The sequence below is a fragment of the Pituophis catenifer genome, unplaced genomic scaffold (assembly GCF_029215685.1).
Source record: "Pituophis catenifer annectens isolate HBS135680 unplaced genomic scaffold, rPitCat1.0.hap2 SCAF_10, whole genome shotgun sequence".
NCBI lineage: Eukaryota > Metazoa > Chordata > Lepidosauria > Squamata > Colubridae > Pituophis > Pituophis catenifer.
Window position 1 is genome coordinate 17,321,334 of NW_027256890.1, and position 18,770 is coordinate 17,340,103.

General features: G+C 55.6%; 1 protein-coding gene across 1 annotated transcript; it reads left to right on the forward strand.

Annotated features, from left to right (window-relative positions):
• The first annotated feature begins 3,100 nt into the window (after positions 1-3,100).
• Positions 3,101-17,558, forward strand: RPRD2 (regulation of nuclear pre-mRNA domain containing 2). Its single transcript, XM_070951159.1, is given in 15 exon segments — positions 3,101-3,392; positions 8,658-8,787; positions 10,488-10,588; positions 11,056-11,133; positions 11,737-11,789; positions 12,033-12,159; positions 12,317-12,492; positions 12,837-13,004; positions 13,006-13,123; positions 13,552-13,842; positions 14,236-14,439; positions 14,750-16,047; positions 16,049-16,942; positions 16,944-16,979; positions 16,981-17,558. Coding segments are annotated over 15 exon segments (4,254 nt in total). The 5' UTR covers positions 3,101-3,298; the 3' UTR covers positions 17,467-17,558.
• The last annotated feature ends 1,212 nt before the right edge of the window (positions 17,559-18,770 follow it).

The following is an 18,770-nucleotide window of genomic DNA, read 5'->3' on the forward strand; positions in this document are numbered from 1 at the left end:
CCGGCTCCCCTTCCCGACTGCGGAGCACGTGTGGACGCAGCAGCTGCTCCATTCCTGGAGGGGTTTTCAACCTTCGAGGGGCGGGGCTGCCTCCAGGCTCCTCCTTCCCAAACAGCCCCTCCCGCCCTGTCCCCGCGGCCCTCTCGGGGATGTGGACGCAGCAGGACAGCCGCCTCCGCCGGGCATCAGGGCTGCGGGCAGAAGGCGCGGCTGTCTTGGCCCAGGACCCTGGCTGAGAAGGGCAGGCGCGGCTGGAGGATCTGGGGCTGAATGAGGCAGTCCAGGGCAAGGACAAGCCCGGCTGAAGGCCCCTTTGCGCCCTCAGGGGATCTGGCACGCTCTAAACTGCGAGGATGTGCCCAGAGGCAGGAAACCGCCTGTTTTCCCTCTCAGCCATCTCTGGGTGGCATCCTCTGCCCCCTGTCCTTTCCCCTCCGGACAGCCAGCTGATCAATGGATTCAACACCTTTAAATAACTGGATCGATTGAACCATTGCGCGCAGCAGAGTCACAGCCACATCGGGGAAGGGGTCGCGGAGCACCCTTTCCTTGCTCCCACTCCTAGGGGGATCCTCCACATTCCTGGGTCCCGTGCCCTGGTGGTCCTCCACCCACAGACGTGGGGGACTGTCATGCCACTGCCACGCCAATGTTTTTGACTTGCCAAACCAGTGAGCGATGCTGCCCTCGGAGTAGAAAGCGCTAGCCTTCATTTCCCTGGCTTCAACCCCAGGACTAAATCTGTCTTCTGGGAAACAATGCCCCTGACCACGTGCAGAGGCCACCGCAAAGAAAAGCAGGTGCCCACCGAGTGAGAATAAGTGGAGAGTTGTGAGCCTTGAAGGAGGAGGAGGAGGAAGGCCAAAGAGAGAGCCCCCCCCAGGAGAGAACCAGCCTCCGCTGTCTCTCCACGATTTGAATTCCCTTTCGACCCCTCCCCCCCACCCCCGCTGCCCCGATGCTCTGCACGGACCGAGTCCCCTTCCCGGGGAGCAGCGGGAGGTCCTGGTGCCAGCGGATGGGGCTACACAAGGCGTGAAGGTCTCGCGGGTGGGGTGGGGAGTAATGACCGCTGCCTCTTTGGCAGCAGATGGCTTGAAAGCCTTTTCAGCAAACGCTTCGCTTTCATTACGATAAAATGGAGCCAAATTTAAAAGCGACGCGAGGAAGTGCATTTGCAGCCCTTGGCATGATGGGACCTCGGTTCCAGCAGGGGCTACTTGGGGACTTTGCGGGGAGGTGACACAAAGGGGAACAAAGGGGGGGCGATGATTTAGGAGGCGCCCCATGTGGGTAGCCTTGGCAAGGCCCCAGGGAAATTTTAGAGCACTGTTTCTTAACCTTGGCAACTTTTAAGATGCCTGGACTTTAACTCCCAGGATTCCCCAGCCAGCGTGGAATTCTGGGAGTTGGTGTCCACACATCTTTAAAGTTGTCAAAAGGTTGAGAAACACTGATTTAAAAGACGCTGGAGAATGCTCAGTTTTCTTAGCACGCGGGAGAAACTTCGTTTTCCTCTGATCATGATGCAGATTTACTGAGAAGAGAGACACACACCTCCCCCTCCCCCTTGCCTAAGGCTTTTGAGTTGAGGGCAAGGGATGCAGCCCACTGGATTCATCCACTATTGGAAGCAAATCCCAATTGGGGAGGGGAGCGGCGAGCAGCAAACAAAATCCGTTGCCAGTGGTGAGGACGAGTCTTGCGACTTCGCCACTCAAGCTCGGATAAGCCGAGCCTTTGGCGTCACGATAAATCTTGATTCTCCTGCTGCTAATTTGTTTTAACCGAGATATTTTGACAGACTTCAAGTAAATCCCCCCTCTTCCTCTCCCCTCCCCCCCCCCCACCGTTCCATTTGGGTGCCCTGTAGAAAAATCAAGTTAGCAACAGCACTTCGGAGGCATTAATTGCCTGTGTACAATCTCATGGTTGTGCATTGACAAGGAAGGTGTGAATAGCTGAGCCGACGCTTCTGGGATTGATAACCGCCAACCAGCGCCAGGCCTCGCCCGAGGAAACCCCGGGAAAGGAGAGCGCCCGCGAGCCCAGGAGCTGTCCAGCGGAACAGGAGCTGGGTTACTTCCTCGGCTTTGAAAGAACCCCGAATCGCGGGAGAGAGGACAAGCAAGAGAGTTTTGCTGGGAAACCGGGGATCTGATTGCACGACTCGGGGACCAATGCAGTAAAACTTGGGAAGAGAGGCCAGAGGCTTTCCCCACTGGTTGCAAGGGGAAACGTGGAGCAATTCCCGCGTGGTCGCTTTTTGAGAGGTCTCCTAAAAAGCCGAACGGAAAGACGATGCTTGCATTTTATTTAAATCCTCCGGACGTTCAAGTCGCATCTCGCAGCAATGAACGGCGACGCTTTCTTTTCGGGGGTCGAGTCGCCCTTCCTTAAGGCGGCTTCGGGACCGACCCCGAAGAGCCCCCCCCCTCCCACCCGTCCTCCTGGCACCGAGGCTGCGGAACTCGCGGCCACGGCTACTTCCCAAAGGGAAGCCGCCCGTTCCTTCTTGCCCTCCCGCGTGGACCGGTTCCCCCGCTGCATTTCCCCGACGGAGAGGCCCGGGGTCCCGTGGGTAGCCGCTCGGCCATCGCTCCCTGGCGGCGGTTGCCGAAGCAGAAGAGGGGAAGAGGCTGCAGCCCCGCCCGGCGGAGGGAAAGTGGCAGAGAAAACGCCTTAAACTTGGGATGCAGGCGCGGATTTATTATTGATGGTTTGTCGATTGAACGGATTCTTCCTTTGCTCGTTTTCCTCGGGTGCAAAAGTCTGCCGCCGAAGCGCGGCTCCCGCCCGGGGGGTTAGAAAGAAAGGGGACCGTGGCTTTCCGGGTGGTCTCCCATCCCGCTCGGCAGACAGACGCCTCCTCCCTCCTCCTTTCCTTTCCCCCCCCCCAGCCCTCTCCTGCCCCGTGCGCGTGAGCGCGGGAGGGAGGAGGGGAGGGGGAAAAAAAAAAACCCGGCTCCGCGCCTGCGCACGCGCCTGCGCGCGGAACGCGCGGGAGGCGGGGCGCGCGCGCCTGCGCAGTGGCGCCCGCCCTGAGCGGCGTTGCTGGTGCGACCGAAGGGGAGGGAAGATGGCGGCCGGCGGCAAGGCCTCCTCCGCCTCCTCCTCCTCTTCCTCCTCCTCCTCTTCGTCCGCCTCGTCCTCGGCCGCGGCCCCGTCGTCGTCCGGCACGGCGGCCTTCACGGCGTCCTCGCCGCCGCCGCCCTCCTCCTCCTCGTCGTCGTCGTCGTCGTCGTGGTCGGGGCTGGAGGCGTCGCTGGACAGGAAGCTGCAGGCGCTGAGCAACACCATGGAGTCCATCCAGGGCCTCTCCTCCTGGTGCCTGGAGAACAAGCGCCACCACGCCGCCATCGCCCGCCGATGGATCCACTGGATGCGCCGCTGTGAGTGCGGGGGGGGGAGGGAAGGGGGAGGTTCTCACCGCGGTCCGCCCCTCCGCCCTTGTCTTTTGGGGGGGGGGGGGCGTCCGAAGAGGCGGCGGCCTTTGGGCGGGTGGAAAGAGGCGCCCCCGCTTTGCGCCCCTCTGGCCGAATCAATGGGGGGGAGGCGATGGAGGGAAGGGCTGCCGTGGGGAGGGGGATGCCCTGCAAGCATTGAGCCAGGCTGGTGCCACCCCCCCCCCGGCCTCCCCCGCTCGCCCAGAGAGAAGGAGCGGGCATCCCGTTAAGGACTGGCATGGCATGGCATCGCGGCAGCTGGACCAACGCTTGGCCCCCCTTGGCCTTCAGGGACCCATGTGGAAGCTTCCCTTATAATGGCGTAGATGAGGGATCCGTGGTCCGCAGAAAAATGACTTGCATTTTCTATATTGCACTAAATGCTATTTATCTTTTTTTAAAAATTCACATGAGTGGTCCGCGGGATTTAAAATTACGAATGTAGTGGTCCCTGAGGTCCGAAAGGTTGGTGACCCCCGTCGTAGATTGTGTACATACCTTTCCTTCTCTTCTGTCACGTTCCCATCATACGCTAAAGTAACAACAATAATTTGCAATTGACGCCGTTTCTGGGTCTGGCTATCTGGGCACAAGCATGGCAGCCCTGGCAGAGGAAGGCCAGGCGGAGAGGAATCTGCCCTTCTGGCTGGCTTTGCTTCAGGATGGTGCCGAGGTGCCACCCTGTCTCACAGAGGTGCTAAGAGAAGTTTTGTCGGCTTTTGTGATGGGCGCAGATGGCAGAGAGTCTCTGTTTCTTCTCTTCAGGTCTGATTTTTCCCAAGGAAAATATTGCGGAGGAAATCTGGTTGACAGTAAGCTTGCAAATGGGGCTAAAATTGCTAAAAAGGTTGGAGGCTATTTTGCTGGTGGCAAACTCCCCCCCTCACAGGTGGCTGGGCAAGGGGTGCTTGCCACTTTACAGGAAATGTTTAGCTGGTTGAGAGTCCTATTTCCAGACTCAGTGGGCGCATTCCTCGTCTTTTAAGAATCCTTGTCACGCGTGAGGTTTATTTTTTTAAAAAAAGAATTGGTGTGTTTTTGTAAAGATTGTAAATGTTGCTGTAAGCACGCAGGTGGGTCAAGGTCCAAAGTCTGCCTGTCTGGTGGTATTCCTGAATGATCCCTTCCAACCTGCTACCCTCAATCCTGACTCCCCAGATGCCAGAAACACATCTGGAGGGTGGAAGGTGTGGAAGGCAGACCGAGGTGGACAACATCTGTGTTTCAGTCTTTGGAGAGAGGACAAAAAATGTGTTTTATGGAGGGAGCATTAAAAATATGCAAATCTGGGTTGTGAATGAAATAGCAGTGCTGGTGTCAACAGTTCTTGGCCATTGCCTAGATTAGCTTCTGAATGGGTGCCTGATCTCATGGCCGGCCGTCCTTTCCTCCCCTCCTCCCACACTTCTAAATTCACTTGATTTCTCTCAGGAGTTGGAGAGTGAATTTCCCAAGTAAAAAGATACGCTTTTTCTACTCATGTTTTCTGAGCTGTCTTGTGAATCCAAAAGTTTGGTTTATGCTTTCACGTCTATGCTTTCTCTGAATTTCTGAATGTTTGGAATGGCCCTGGTTCTAGGGTTTTCTAAGAAGTTGTGGCATCTGGTGACCGGCATGAAATTGTGTCTGTGAATTGGATGTTTGCTTGAAATATCACATAACGGTTAAAATATTGAAGGGCTGTGAAATGTTTGCCTCAGCCACATCATCCCTGAGGGAACATCACCATCTGCAACACAATTAGTAATCTCATTAATTTCACTTGGATTTCCATCCAAGGTTTAGAATTGAGGTTATAAAAATTACCGTGTCTCCATTTTCTGAAAATGGCAAATTATTACCACAGGCTACAGGTTTCCGTTTGACATTCGTGTTATTGACCACCATAAGGAGAGCAGGGCAAAGCTGGTTTAAAAGCTTGGTGGTGCAGTTGAAAAAAATCCATATTAATGGCCTAAGACATTGGGGTGGAAGTGGCATAGAGGCTGCCCATAGAAACAGGTAATTTACTGTTTCAACAATTTAATCAGATATCCACTGCGCTCCAATTTAAGGCAGTTCTTGGGTTAAACTCTCACAGAGTTACATTTCCCTAGAGTTAAAAGAACGGCCCTTCCATAAGGTGGAAGAAAGGAACATTGGCTAGTCTGTCAGTTCAGGATCGGTGGGAAAGCCGCCTCCGGCCTTGTTTCCTATGGCTGCAGAATGGGGCTGTTCCGGCCGTGGCATTTCAGTGGGGAAGAATTCCTTTCCCCTACACTGGCTGTGGGGCGCCCTAAAGTTTTGGGTCCACCTAAACCAGCTCCCCAAAAGAATTTCCTTTCTCAAGAGCAGAGCTGGCTAGAAACACAGACCTTGCCGGGGGTGCTGAGTTGGGCCCCTTTGGGAAACACAGCATCGGGCCTGACCTCTGACTGAGGCTGAATTGCTGACTCTTGAAGGGACAGAAATGCTGTGGTTGTGTGTTGCGGTTGCACCTTCGTTGTACCTTTTTTTACTGGCTGGCTGGGGAGTTCTGGGAGCTCATCTTGAAGCGGCCTTGTTTTTCAGAACGTCCATGCAAGATGTGGAGAGTACATGAGATTGGAGCAGTCTGGTGTAGCATAAGCGTTGAGGCTTTGGAGCTGATTTGCTGCTTTGGGCTGAATGAGGGGTGGGTGGGTGGCTGGAAAGGGTCTCCAGAGAGGAGTCTCTGCAGCTTGAACCTCCTGAGATTTGGGGAAGGAGGGGTCTTGCGCCAAAACCCTCACCGTGTCCCTTTTGCAGAGATTTGTCCTTGCACGATTGTGGTAGGAATTCTTTGAAATGGCAGGAGAATGGCTATAAACATCCCTCCAAAGGCCAGACCAGCGATTTGCTGTTTCTCCTATACTGTTGATCCATGGATTGTGTCATTGTTTATTTCTCCTCCAAAAAATGATCCTTGAGTAGTTTGCAAAAGAGGGATTAGGTAGTTCCTGCCCTCAAAGACACAACACCCAAAGAAAACGGTTGGGGTGTTTTCTTTGAAATAAGTGGTTGGTTTCACACCAACTCCAAGCCAAGCCCTTTGGGGCCGTTGGCCATCCCTTGGCTCGTCTTACGCGTAGACACAACTTCCATTTGTGCAGGAACACACAGTTGGGAATCCTGACAGCCAGCTGAATAACTGATTGTCAATGCTGGCTGAGCAAGTCTGACACAGATGCATATATTGCCCCTATATAAAGGTGGAATTGGGACTCAGCCGTGCCAGAAATACGTTTTATTTGTGGTGCCACAGAACATTTGCCGTTATTCACTCTTTGGGGGGGGGGGGCTGAAGATTGTTATTAAAACATCTGGCAATAGAAATTGACTGAGCCAAGTAGCCTGTCCAGAACCCAACGGGGATTGCAATAATTTATCCCATGGTAATCCAGGAAGGAAGATGGGGAAGGTAGACAGGGCTAGTGGGGCGCTTCAGCAGTCTGCTTGGTCCTCGCATTGCCAGGAACTTTGGCCCCTGCAGCCTGGCATAGAGAATGCCTTCCCTGTCCCTGGGAAGGAGGGAGGGGAGGTTCCTCTATCTGGAGAGAGACAGCTCTGGGAGGGAAAGCTTTGGCGGCGGGGACCACAGGGTCTCTCTCCTTTCCTGGCCCAGTGAGACAGGTGATGGGAGCAGAGCTTTTGCAAATGTTCAGCACCCAGTTATAAGTGGAGACAGTGCTTGGCTAGGTCACTCCGCAGACCTGAGTCTCTCCCTAGCTGGTAATCCAGATTTTGGAAAGTAGGACACTGCGCCCACAGGGGTGGAATAGAAGGGCAGCTCATCCTTTCTCTTGGGAAGGAAAACTCAAGTGCTCCGTGTGTTGGAGAGTGGCTGTGACTTCACCGATGGGATCTTGAAGCTGTGAGGAGCATCAAGGCTCACCACAAGTAGGGGACACCATTTCCTTGGGATTCAGGTGGGGTTTCTGTCTCGCTCCTGACTCAAAGCGGCCACTTCTGCCCGTGGAGCAGAGCCAGCAGGCAGGGGGAGCTTTTTTCGTTGTTTTGAAAGTGGCCTTTGGACTTGTGCATGCTGAATTGCGCCTCTGCTTTGCCTTTGAATGCCTGATGCGGGTGCTAGATAAGACCCCCGGGAGCTGAGCAGAGTGTTTCTCTTGGGCCCACCTGCCCACTCAGCTACTGCCCAAAGTCTCTGGTTTTGCTAGGTTGCTCCTCCTGCCGGCTGGGAACAATGGGTGTTGTTATCCCACAACTCTGGCAGCCGGGAGAGAGCTAGTATGTAGGCCAGTAGGAAAGGCTGCTGGCCTAACAGACCTTGGGGCAACGTGTCAACCGACTTCTATAATTGGTCCTAATCATTGTGTTCTTACTAATTGGAGGCTAGGAGGATGGGACGGATTGTGGTGTAAAGTCAGGCAATAGCAAAGTAATCTCAGAGCTTCCCTTCTGAGGTGTCACCCAGCAAATGGCAGCCAGTCAGGCCGGGGTGTGGTTTGAAAGGGAAAGAGGGGGGCTCAGGGCTCCTTGTTGGGGTGGGGCTGTGGATGATCCGGCAGGTAAAATGTCCAGCCCTCCGACTGCCCCAGGAAAAGCAGAGGGGATTGGGGTGCCAGGGGTGGCACTTCCTGATGCCCCCTGAGCTCAACAGAGCACCCCAAGGAAAGAAAAGACGTCCTCTGCCTCCCCCACCCCCTCGGGGAATCTGTGTGTCTTTTGAAGGAGAAGCAGAAACACTGCAAATTGGTGGGTTTTTTCCAAAGAGTTTTATTTTTATTTCTCATAAACATATTTAAATGTACAATCTTTTATCCATCATTTTCCATTCATCTTATCTTTTAACTTTCAGTTTTAGTTGTTCGGGGCGGCTCTTTTACCATTTACCCTCCTTTATTTTACCACAACCTTTCCTCTTCTCCTCCCCTTCTCTTCCTTCCTTCCTTCCTTCTTCCATCTCTTCCTACTTTCTTCGTTCTTCCTCTCCTTCTCTTTCCTACTTCCCCTTCCCTTCCCCCACTCCTCTCTTCCTCCTCCCTTTCTAACCTTTTCTCCTCCTGGTTTTTAAGAGGGGGCCAATTTTAAAAGTTAGACACCCCTCCTCCCTGCAAATTTGCAGCTGGGAAGAGTGGTTGCAGGAGTAATAAACAGGTCAAGGGCAGGGTTGAAGAGGGGGATTAAAAATGATCCGTCCAAGGTCAGCTCCCCAGGTTGCATGACCGGCCTCTGTTTCTCTTCTGCTCTCAGCCGCCTTCGCTCACCGACTGAACCTCTTCTACTTGGCCAACGACGTCATACAAAACTGCAAGAGAAAAAACGCCATCGTCTTTCGCGACACGTTTGCCGAAGTGCTGCCTGAAGCCGCCGCTTTGGTGAAGTAAGTTGAGGCTTTTTTTGCGGCACTTTCTCTGCTCCTCCCGATGATGATCTCGCGGCGTTAGCAGGTTTGTGCGTGAACGTCCTTGGAAAGGCCGAAAGGTGCCGAACGGAGGGCTGCTTGAGCAGGTGCCAGAGGGACGGGATTTGCTGCTCGAGAGGCATACTTGGACTTAGCCAGAGCGTCCTGCCCCTTGAGAAGCAGTTGTCGTTCTTAGAAAGCTACAAAGCTTTGGTTTAACTGACGTTTATTGGTCAACAGTGCGAGAGGTTCTTGTTTCTTTGGTGTCTTATTGCCGGTGGCTACAATTCTCTCTAGCCACTCTTTGCCTGTGTGATCTTCTTCAAACTCACACGTTGAGGTGAGGTGAGAAAGGGAACCTGGGAGCCTTCCAGCTAAGACAGAGATAAAAGTTTTAAAACTTTCGTTGGAAACAGCTCAGAGGTTCTTAACTTGGGAGTAGGAGGAGTAGGAGGAAGCAGCGGCAATTCCCTTTTCCTGGTCGGTGGAACTAAATTGCAGGTGGGCAGAGGGGTTGGCCTCTTCCTTCTGCTCCCCTGCTTGGAGACTGTGCTCAGCTGAATCTCCTGGGGGTGGTGAGAAGAGAAGAGCCTCTGGTTGATGTCTGGGGCTGCTAAGCCCTTCCTGGCTCTCGTGATCTGGGTAGTTCTTTTCCCAAGGAGAGAGCGTGGTGTTTCTAAACTTTTACAGTCTCTTTTCCTTGATTACTTCCGGGGCTTTCTCCTCGTGGGTGGGGCTGCAGTGATGGGTGCCAGCAGGCTGGGAGGCATCCCCAGCCTAATTAGAGCTCCTTGGAAGCCGGCTTTCTTTGGCTCCTGCTGCCTCGACCTTCTGCCTCTTTGGAGAGCTATCCGCGTGAAAGGTTCTTAGGGCAATATTTGGCTTTTCTCATGGAAGATTCCTATACTTCGATTGCGTAGTTTTAACCCACATGTTAAGTGGGTTAACCCACAGCCCAGTGCTTTTACTGACTCCAAAAACCTCCGAGGTTTTTTTTATTTTGGAGTGGCAGCTGTGCTGACCAACATCTGGGGCCTCCTGGTTTGGTGTCAAGCGATGATGTTTCTCTACCTCGGCAACTCTTAAGGGTAGATGAGGCAGCTGGTGGGGGCCGCCCCGGGGAGGATATTTTCTTAGGAAGTCACTTTCTCCCACTCCTCCCTATCCATGGAAGTGCTAGTGAGAGGCTTGCTTGAGGAAGAAGCTTTGTTTGGTCCTGTGTCTGGAATTGCTCGGCCGGTGCCCTACATTGGTTGAGCTGTAAAGCCTGGGAGGATTTCTGTTCTGTTGTAAAGGTCTCTCTCTCTCTCTCTGCTTGGAAAAACCTCCGTTGGCCTGTGTTTTCCAGGGGCATCCAAAACCTCTGCAGTCAGGTGACAGTACTGTGAAATTCAAATATTTTGGGGAAGGTAGTGTTTCGGTAGCCCTGTTTTGTTTGTTCTCCTTGCTCTGAGGTATAGAGAAAGCCACCCTCGGATCAGAGCCCCTGTGCTGGCTGTTTCCTTCCCTTACTTTATGTTACTGGTAAAATCCTTCTGTTCTCATTTGAACCCTTGCCAGAATCTGTGGGTGAGTGGATTTCAGTCCTTAAAAGAAAATAGCCGTCCCTTCGGTTCTGGCATGAGCAAAAGGGAAGAGAGGCACCCAACCACAACCGGCCTTCTCTCTGTTGTTTGTAGAGATCCATCCGTCTCCAAGTCTATCGAGAGGATATTTAAAATATGGGAAGACAGAAATGTGTATCCAGAAGAAACCATTGTCGTTCTAAAAGAAGCTTTAAGTAAGTTCACCTACGTTTTTCTTTTTCTCTGGGCCTGTTGTGGTTTTGTCCGTGTGTGCACGAGCCAGACAGACTGACTGAGTCAGGGATGTTGGGCATTAAGGCAACCAGACGGACAGGAGGAAGTGAGCTCCAAATTCTTCGCTCTCCACACTGTTGGCTGAAACTCTGCTTTCTCCCTAAAATTTATCCTCTTGAGTAGTTCATTGTCCTGAAATAGTTGAAAACGGTGCATTGAATTTATTCTGGTTCTCCTCCTGGCCTTTCTCAATTTGTGTTTTGGAGAGAAAATGCTGGGAATTTTCAATATTTCAATATTCCCTTCCCTTTTTACTGTTGTACTCAACCTATATTCATTTGGGGAGCAGCTCATGAAGTTAAAGCAGAAGGGCCTTTCTGGTCGTTCCTGTTGTCCCCATTTACTCTGAGACACCCCAGAGTACAGCACACAAAACAATGTTTTCCAGGTTCCACTTTCAAATCCCAGAAGCAGCAGAAAGAAACTCAGAGCAAACAGCCAACTAAGTCTTGGAAGAAATCTCAAAGTAAGGAACTCCCACGTCTGAATGTGGTAGCCAGAGGCCTCTTTGCAGAGGGGCCCAGAAGGCCCCCCCCCCGAAGCTTCCAGGGGGCGGGGCCCCCTTCCCCCCATTTGACATCCTCAGGAGATCAGCCTTTGCCGGCTGAGAGTCACTCCCACGGCAGCCATGTTTCATGTCCAGCCTTGATGGGCTAAGAGAAGAGGAAGGCAAACGGCAGACAGGGAAGCCCTCTCTGTTCTTTGCCCTAAGACAGCAGTCAGGATGGGCTGCTGAGGAAGCCGCTTAGCACTGGTCAGAAGCTCAGGTTCCCCCGAAGGAGCGATGAATCTCCCTAACCTCCACTCGGAAGCTTCCGCCGGCTCAGATGGTCCTCTACCCACTTTCCCAAAAGGACCACTGGGTGGCCTGTAACTCCTGGCCCCAACCCGGTGCCTGCATCAACCCTGCAGACAGAATGACCACTTACTGTAGCTTCTCTGAGGGAGGTCAGGGTCACATCCCAGGATGAAGAAGAGGAATGGGCCGAGGCAGAAGTGCTGGGGACAGTTTGGGTCCCTTTTCTAAACGAGATGTTTCTTCCTTCCTTCCTGCCTGCCTGCCGGCCAGCCTCTACCAATCCGAAGGCAGCATTAAAATCCAAGATCGTGGCAGAGTTTCGGGTAAGTCCAATAACGAAGAGATTTGCTCAGCTCAGTTTGAGGGTCCCTCAAGGTGGGAGGTTAGGAGGCCCTTGGGTTGCAGGCAGAGCAAAGCCCTTCCTTCTCCAGGAAAACCTCCCCTGTTGCTCGCAATCAAGCCAGGGCGTCAGTTCATCCCTTAGAGGAGGGGCTGACCCCGCCCTGGGCTTGGTGGGACGGACAGGCTAGGCTGGGCTCAACTGGGTCTCCGTTCCCCCCATGCAGCCGCAGTCGCTGGTGGATGAGCTCCTCTCCCACAAGCTCTCGGAAGACCAGATCGAGCTGAAGGAGAAGCAGCTGTCCACCATGAGGGTGGACGTTTGCAGCACCGAGACCCTGAAATGCTTAAAAGGTAGAGGTGGGAGGACTGGGCCAGACCCTCCAGCGTCATCTGGCGCCCAGAGGCCTGGGTTTTATTTCCTTCCCTGGGGCTTAATATCCGCAGTTGGAACGTAGGTGCTGCCCTATTCTCTGGGTTGGCCCAAAACGCTCCTTTCTCGGCTTTCCAGACAAAACCGGAGGGAAGAAATTCTCCAAGGAGTTCGAGGAGGCCAGTGCCAAGCTGGAGGAGTTTGTCAATAGCCTGGACAAGCAGCTGAAGGACGGCCCTTCGCTGACGGAAGTGCTGGAGAACGCCGGCATCTTCTACGAAGCCCAGTACAAGGAGGTCAAGGTGGTGGCCAATGTGAGTCTGCAGGAACACACAAACACACCCACACCCACAGCGTGTCCAGGTGTCTCTCCCGCTGTGGCCCAGCCCTCGTGGGGAGGGGCCCACCGGGTTTCCTGCTCTTCTGTCAGGCTGGCAAAGAAAGCCGAGCTGAATGGCCAGTCTTCCTCCGCAGCCGGAGCCGGTCTTTGGGCCGCTGCAGGTGGACTTTGGAAGGGCACCAGAGACAGGGCCTCCCTCCCTTCCGGTTGCCAGCTCAGATGGCTTCCTCCCCTGTGTGGCCCTGAATTTGCTTCAGCCGTGGTGATGCCTTCTCCCTCCGGGTCTGCTTCTGACTCTCCTCTGCTTTCCCTCCTCAGGCTTACAAGACCTTTGCCAACCGAGTGAACAACCTCAAGAAGAAACTGGACCAGCTCAAGGCCACCCTTCCTGACCCAGAGGAGTCGCCCGTTCCCTCGCCCAGCATGGACGCCCCCTCCCCCACAGGCTCCGAGTCCCCCTTCCCGGGGATGGGGGAAGAAGACGCCGCCCCCCTCGCCCAAGGCTGCAGGGGCCAAATCTCCCTTGCCAGAGCTCGCCACAGACAATCGGGACGTGGAGGACATGGAGCTCTCCGACGTGGAAGAGGAGCCCCCCAAAATTATCGGTAGGGTCCCGGAGGGGAACCAGGTGGGAATGGTGCTGCTTCCCCTTGGCACCTGAGGGCCGGTTGAAGGGGTCACGCACCAGGAGTGGCCCCCACTGAGGGTATGAGGTGGAGGTTTGACAAACAGGTGTAAACAGAGGGCAACCCATGCCCTCCCAGGCTTGGACTTTCCAGCTGCAAAACATCTGTCTGCTTGTGTGTCCCAAAGGCCGCACGTGTGCTGAGGGAGGGGGCCATTTTGTCCCTGGCAAGGAATCGCTTATAGATTGGCTGCAGCTTTCTCCCACCTCAGACTCCGGTGGGGCCCTCTCCTTTTCGGTCCGCAGTCTAAACTGGCTCAAAGCCCCACTACTTTTGGGGGGGGGGGGTTGATTTGCAGGCTGCCCAGCAAGGCTTAAACGACATGCCTCTTTTGTCTTCTGAATTAGTGGAAGAGAGAAAAGAAAAGCCAGCAGCTTCTACCCCGGCCCCCGCCAAGATGCCCGAGAGCAACCCCAAGGCTTCACCACTGACGGCGGCCACCCCAGCAGCCTCTGGAACACCCCCAGTGGCTGCACCCGTGATGGCGCCCACTCCCATCACTCCTCCGGCCCCCAAGCCAGCGAGCCAAACCCCTCTTCCTCCGTCACCTGCTCTTGCTTTGCCAAACCTGGCCAACGTGGACCTGGCCAAGATCAGCTCCATCCTCAGCAGCCTGACTTCCGTCATGAAGAACACAGGTGAGGGAGGCAGGGAGGCCAGCAGTGCCCAGGTAGTTGGCCGGAGAGAGAGGGGCTGCCCACGAGGGGGGCTGCCTTCTTCCCACCAGACAGACTCAGGCAGGTTGGATTTCCAGGGAATTTCCAGGTGGATTTGTTTTGCCAGGAAAGAAGGATCACCTGTGAACAGGTGAAAGGGCAGAGTGGTCGGGGAGGGGAGGGGAGGGAAGAGCCGTGAAGGCACTCTTGGTCTGGGGTCAGATTTGCTGCCTTCCTGCCAACCTTCCCCCTTGATCTTCCTTGTGTTTGTGGGGGTCCCTGGGTAGAAACCCTTCAGCCAAGACCAGCTTCTGGCTCCAAAATGGCTCACCTCTGCCCCGGTCTCTCCCTCCCTCCCTCCCTCCCTCCCTCCAGGGGTCAGTCCTGCCTCGAGGCCTTCCCCCAGCACCCCAACGAGCCCCTCCTCTCTCATGGGCGGCTTGAAGACTCCAGTGACGGGACCTTTGGGGACGTCACCCAACCCCTTGGCCAGCATCCTCTCCAAAGTGGAGATCACCCCAGAGAGCATCCTGTCCGCACTCTCCAAGAGCCAGGCCCAGGCCGCTCCGGGCTTGCAAGGTAAACCAGGGGGTCGCCCCACAAGAGCTGACTCGTTGAGCTGCCCCAGGTTCTAACTCCAGGGCGGGCTATCGAGTTTCTTCCCTCACTTTTGCTCTCTCTGTGCCTGATAAAAAAGGTCACGCTGGGCAACCCCCACCCCCCCACCCCCTGGTCACATGATTGCATTTAGTTCTGGTTTTCAGCAAAGCTGGCCATCATAAACCATAAACCACAGCTCATTTTACGGCTGTGATGGGCAGACACCATTACGGTCATAAATTGAAGACTACCTGAAATGTCTGATTAACGAGCTTCTCTTCTGCCTCAGGTTTGTCCTCATTTCTTCAGAGCGTTGCTGGGAATTCGGGCCAGCCCAACGAGACGGGCCCCCAGAGCTCATCTCCGGCCCCAACAAACACCCCGACGGCTTCTGGGAAGGGAAAGAACGTCTTGTCCACCACGCAGCCCTTCATGCCGCAAAGCCTCAGCTATTCTCCGAATTCCTCCTCTTCAGCCGAGGTTTCCTCCACCTCGGTCAACAAGATGCCCGCCGGACACAGCCCCGGGCTCTCTGGGTCCGGCTTCAAGCCCCCCATCAATTCCCTGGGCTTTGCCAGCTCCCAGGCTCCCAGCCCATCCCTCCGGCCGGTTGAGACCCCAACCCCTCAGTCCTCAGAGATCTCGGAGACCAAGATGGAGCCAGAGCCCACTTCACCCAGTCTTGAGATGAAGATCCATAACTTCCTGAAGGGGAATCCGGGCTTCAGCGGCCTGAATCTGAACATCCCCATCCTGAGCAGCCTCGGCTCGTCCAACCTGCCGCCGGAGAGCCATTCCTCCTCCTCTCCAGATTTCAACCGAGGGCCCACCAGCACTTCGATGGACAGCATAGATGGCACTCCGGTGCGTGACGAACGGAGCGGGACGCCCACGCAGGATGAGATGATGGACAAGCCGTCCTCCAGCAACGTGGACACCATGACCCTGCTCTCGAAGATCATCAGCCCCGGCTCTTCCACCCCAAGCAGCACCAGATCGCCCCTCCAGAGCCGGGACGACAGCTACCCACAGGAGTTGCCCAATTCCGCCTACAGGCCTTTCGGTCTGAGCCGGGATTCCCCTGCCGGGATGTACAAGCCGCCCCCGGACGGGATTGAGCTGCCATCCTCGCTGATGGACTCCCCCCAGGAGAAGTTCTACCCCGACACCTCCTTCCAGGAGGATGAAGATTACCGCGACTTTGATTACCCTGGTCCACCACCCTCCGCCCTGATGAACCTGGAGAAGCAGCCGGCCAAATCCATCCTGAAATCGGGTAAGCTCTCTGACCCCTCGGAATACCCAACGGTTATGTCGAGCTACCGGCCGAGGCCCTCGGGGTTCGGCCTGAAGGCGCCTTTTCCCCAGCCCGGCCGATCTCTCCATGACCAGAGCGACAGCTGCGACCCTCTGCCCTCTACGGGAATCTACGGAAGCTACGCCTTGCGGGGAAACGACTCCGGCTCGGACGCCTCCCCGACACCCAGCAAGAACGACGCTTTCTTCCCACCAGATTCCAACCACAGCGGCTTGCCTAAATCTGCACAGCAGCACTCGGGGCTACTGCAGAAGCAGTACCCCGACTCCCCCCCACGTGGCTCCCCAGAGGTCCCTTTTCTCGCCTCAAAACACCCTCCTGAGCCCCACCGGCCGACTCCCGACCTCCAACGCGGAGAAGTCCGTCCTCTCCTCCATCTCGGCCACCTCGACCATGGAGTTCAAGAATATGCTGAAAAACGCCTCCCGGAAGCCTTCCGAGGAGGGCAAGCACTTCGGCCAGGGGCCCAAAGGGGGCGCCAGCGACGTGCCCGGCCTTTCTCCGGGAGGGGAGCCACTGAAGCAGGCGGAGGAGCACTTCCGGATCGAAACCAGGGTGTCCTCCTCCTGCTTAGACCTGCCCGACAGCACGGAGGAGAAGGGGGCGCCCATCGAGACGCTGGGCTACCACAACATGACCAGCCGGGGGATGTCCGGGGAGCCCATCCAGACGGTGGAGTCCATCCGAGTCCTGGGGAAGGGCAGCCGAGGGCACGGGCGAGAGGCCCCCCGAACAGGCTGGTTTGAGATGAGCAGTGCGGGCAGCACGTTCGATCACGGCCCTTCGGGCACGACAGAGATGCCCCCCCTAGGGTCTGGAGGCGGCGGTGGGGCTGTGTCGAGCTTCCAGGGCCAGTACAAGGACCGGCTGGGCTCGTTTCAGGAGAGCGTCAGCAACTTCCGAGCCGGGGGCTTTGCTGCCCCCTTTGACCGCCATGTCCCACCGCCTCCCCTGGAGCACGGGGCTTCCTTCCCCAGAGACCAGCTGGGGCCACCCCCCGCGGGACCTCAGGCCCTTCCACCCAAGGATCTCAGCACCCTCTTCTCTAGAGATCACTCGGTGCCCCCGCCACGGATGCCGGCGGTGGATCGCACCAGCCCCTTCTCCAAGGAGGCCTCCTCCCCGCTGACGTTGCCTCACGGGGTGCCTCCTCCCCCGCCCCCCGCCTCTCGAACGTAGTGGAGTGCCGTTCCCCCCCCCAGCCGCCCCCTCCTCTCCCGGTGGAACACGGCGGGGTCCCTCCGTTCTCCAGCCCTCCGCCCCCTCCCGGAGATCTCGGCCTCCCCTTCCCAGCTCCCCCCATGGCTTCCGAGCACGGGGGTCTCCACCAAGGAACGATGAAGGAGCATTTTAGCTTGCCGCCAGGAGCCCCCCGGGATCCAGGGGCCCAACCTCCGTGCGACCACAGCGGTCAGCCCCTCGGCCGGGCTCGAGAGGGCCTGGGCATAGCGGCCCTTGCCCGAGATGCCCTGGGCTCCGGCCTCTCCGTGGGCGCCTCGGTGTCCGCTCAGCGGAACGGCACAAACCGAGGTGGGCTGGGGCTCAGGAATCAGCGGCCGGATTTTAGACCCCGGGAATTCTTCTTAAACCGAGACCCCTTCAACAGCCTGAAAAGGCCCCGGCCCCCCTTCGCCCGGGCCCCTCCCTTCTTTGTACCAAAACGCCCCTTCTTCCCTCCCAGGTACTGAGCGGAGACGGGGTGTCCGAACTCTCTCGAGCAGTGCAAGAGGCACTTCCCTCCCCCTCTCACTCCGGCCCCCCGCCCAGACCGAAAGGGCCCCGCAGCTGGAGGGAGCTCCTCTGCTGCGACATATATATATATATATATAGATACACACACATATATATATATATAGATATATATATTTTGTTCTGTTTGTTTCTTGACTTTCTTTTCCTCCGTGATTGGCCTCCGTAGAGGGGAAGGGAAGCTTACATTTTTGTTTTTTCTTCCTGCAAAAGTAATTTTAAAAGTTAATCTTAAAAGTGGTTGTTGACAATAAAAGCTTTCCGAAGTGACTAAATTAAATTAAAATGGGATTTCTTTTTAAGATCAGAGCTCCGGAAGGAAAGTGGGATTGAAGCAAGGGCCCCACTCTGTAACCGTTCAAGTATACAGTCCACAAGAAGGTGAACCCCCCCCCATTCCATCACACCCCTATTCTTATCCTGCCTCCGTTTCCCTCTTGTTAATTCTGATGCTGCTTCTCTCTTCTGCCCCCTCGTCTTCGCTGGGTCCATCACAGTCTCTCTCTCTCTCTCTCGCTCTCGCTCTCGCTCTCGCTCTCGCTCTCTCTCTCGCTCTCGCTCTCGCTCTCCGGCTAATCTTTCTTTTCTTTTTGCAGTCTTGTAGGTTTTTGAGAGTTCTCAGGCCCGTCTCCAGTCGCTGAGGACCAGAATTCTCTGATGGACTCAATTGCTTTTGCCTGGTCTGGAGATAGGAGACCGGAAGATGGGCAGTAGCCAGGCCCTCCTCTGCCTTTTCTTGGGGTGAGGGGGCTTGTCGCTCGCTTGTGGGAGCAGAACGGGGGAGAGAGGGCAGGGCAGGGCAGGGCAGGTCCTGTGGGGCAAAGCCACCTTCTCCCCCTTGCCCAAACCAGGTTTTGCATGGTTGGAGGCCTCTCTTCCTCTTCCTTCCCCAAAGAAACCTTAGGAGTGGGCTGGCTTCAGTCAAGAGGTCGAAGCTGCTGATTGGGAATGAAACTCGATCCCCAAGGAATCCCTCTCCCTCTTTACACCCCCCTGGGACCAAGAAGCATCTCCTCTGGAACTGTCGGGTGCAGGTAGCGAGTCTTCTTCGGAAGGAAGGGTGCGTGGGTGGGTGGAAGCCACCTACCCACCGTTCCCCTCAGAGGCCTGCAGATAAGGGGGCCCACCGAAGGAAGTTCTCCTTTGTGTTTTAAAAGAGCTTTTCTCCTCCCCCTTGGATTTTCTCCTTCCTTCCTTTATGGAAAAAAAATCCCCAAACCTCCCAACTCTCTTAATAGTGTAG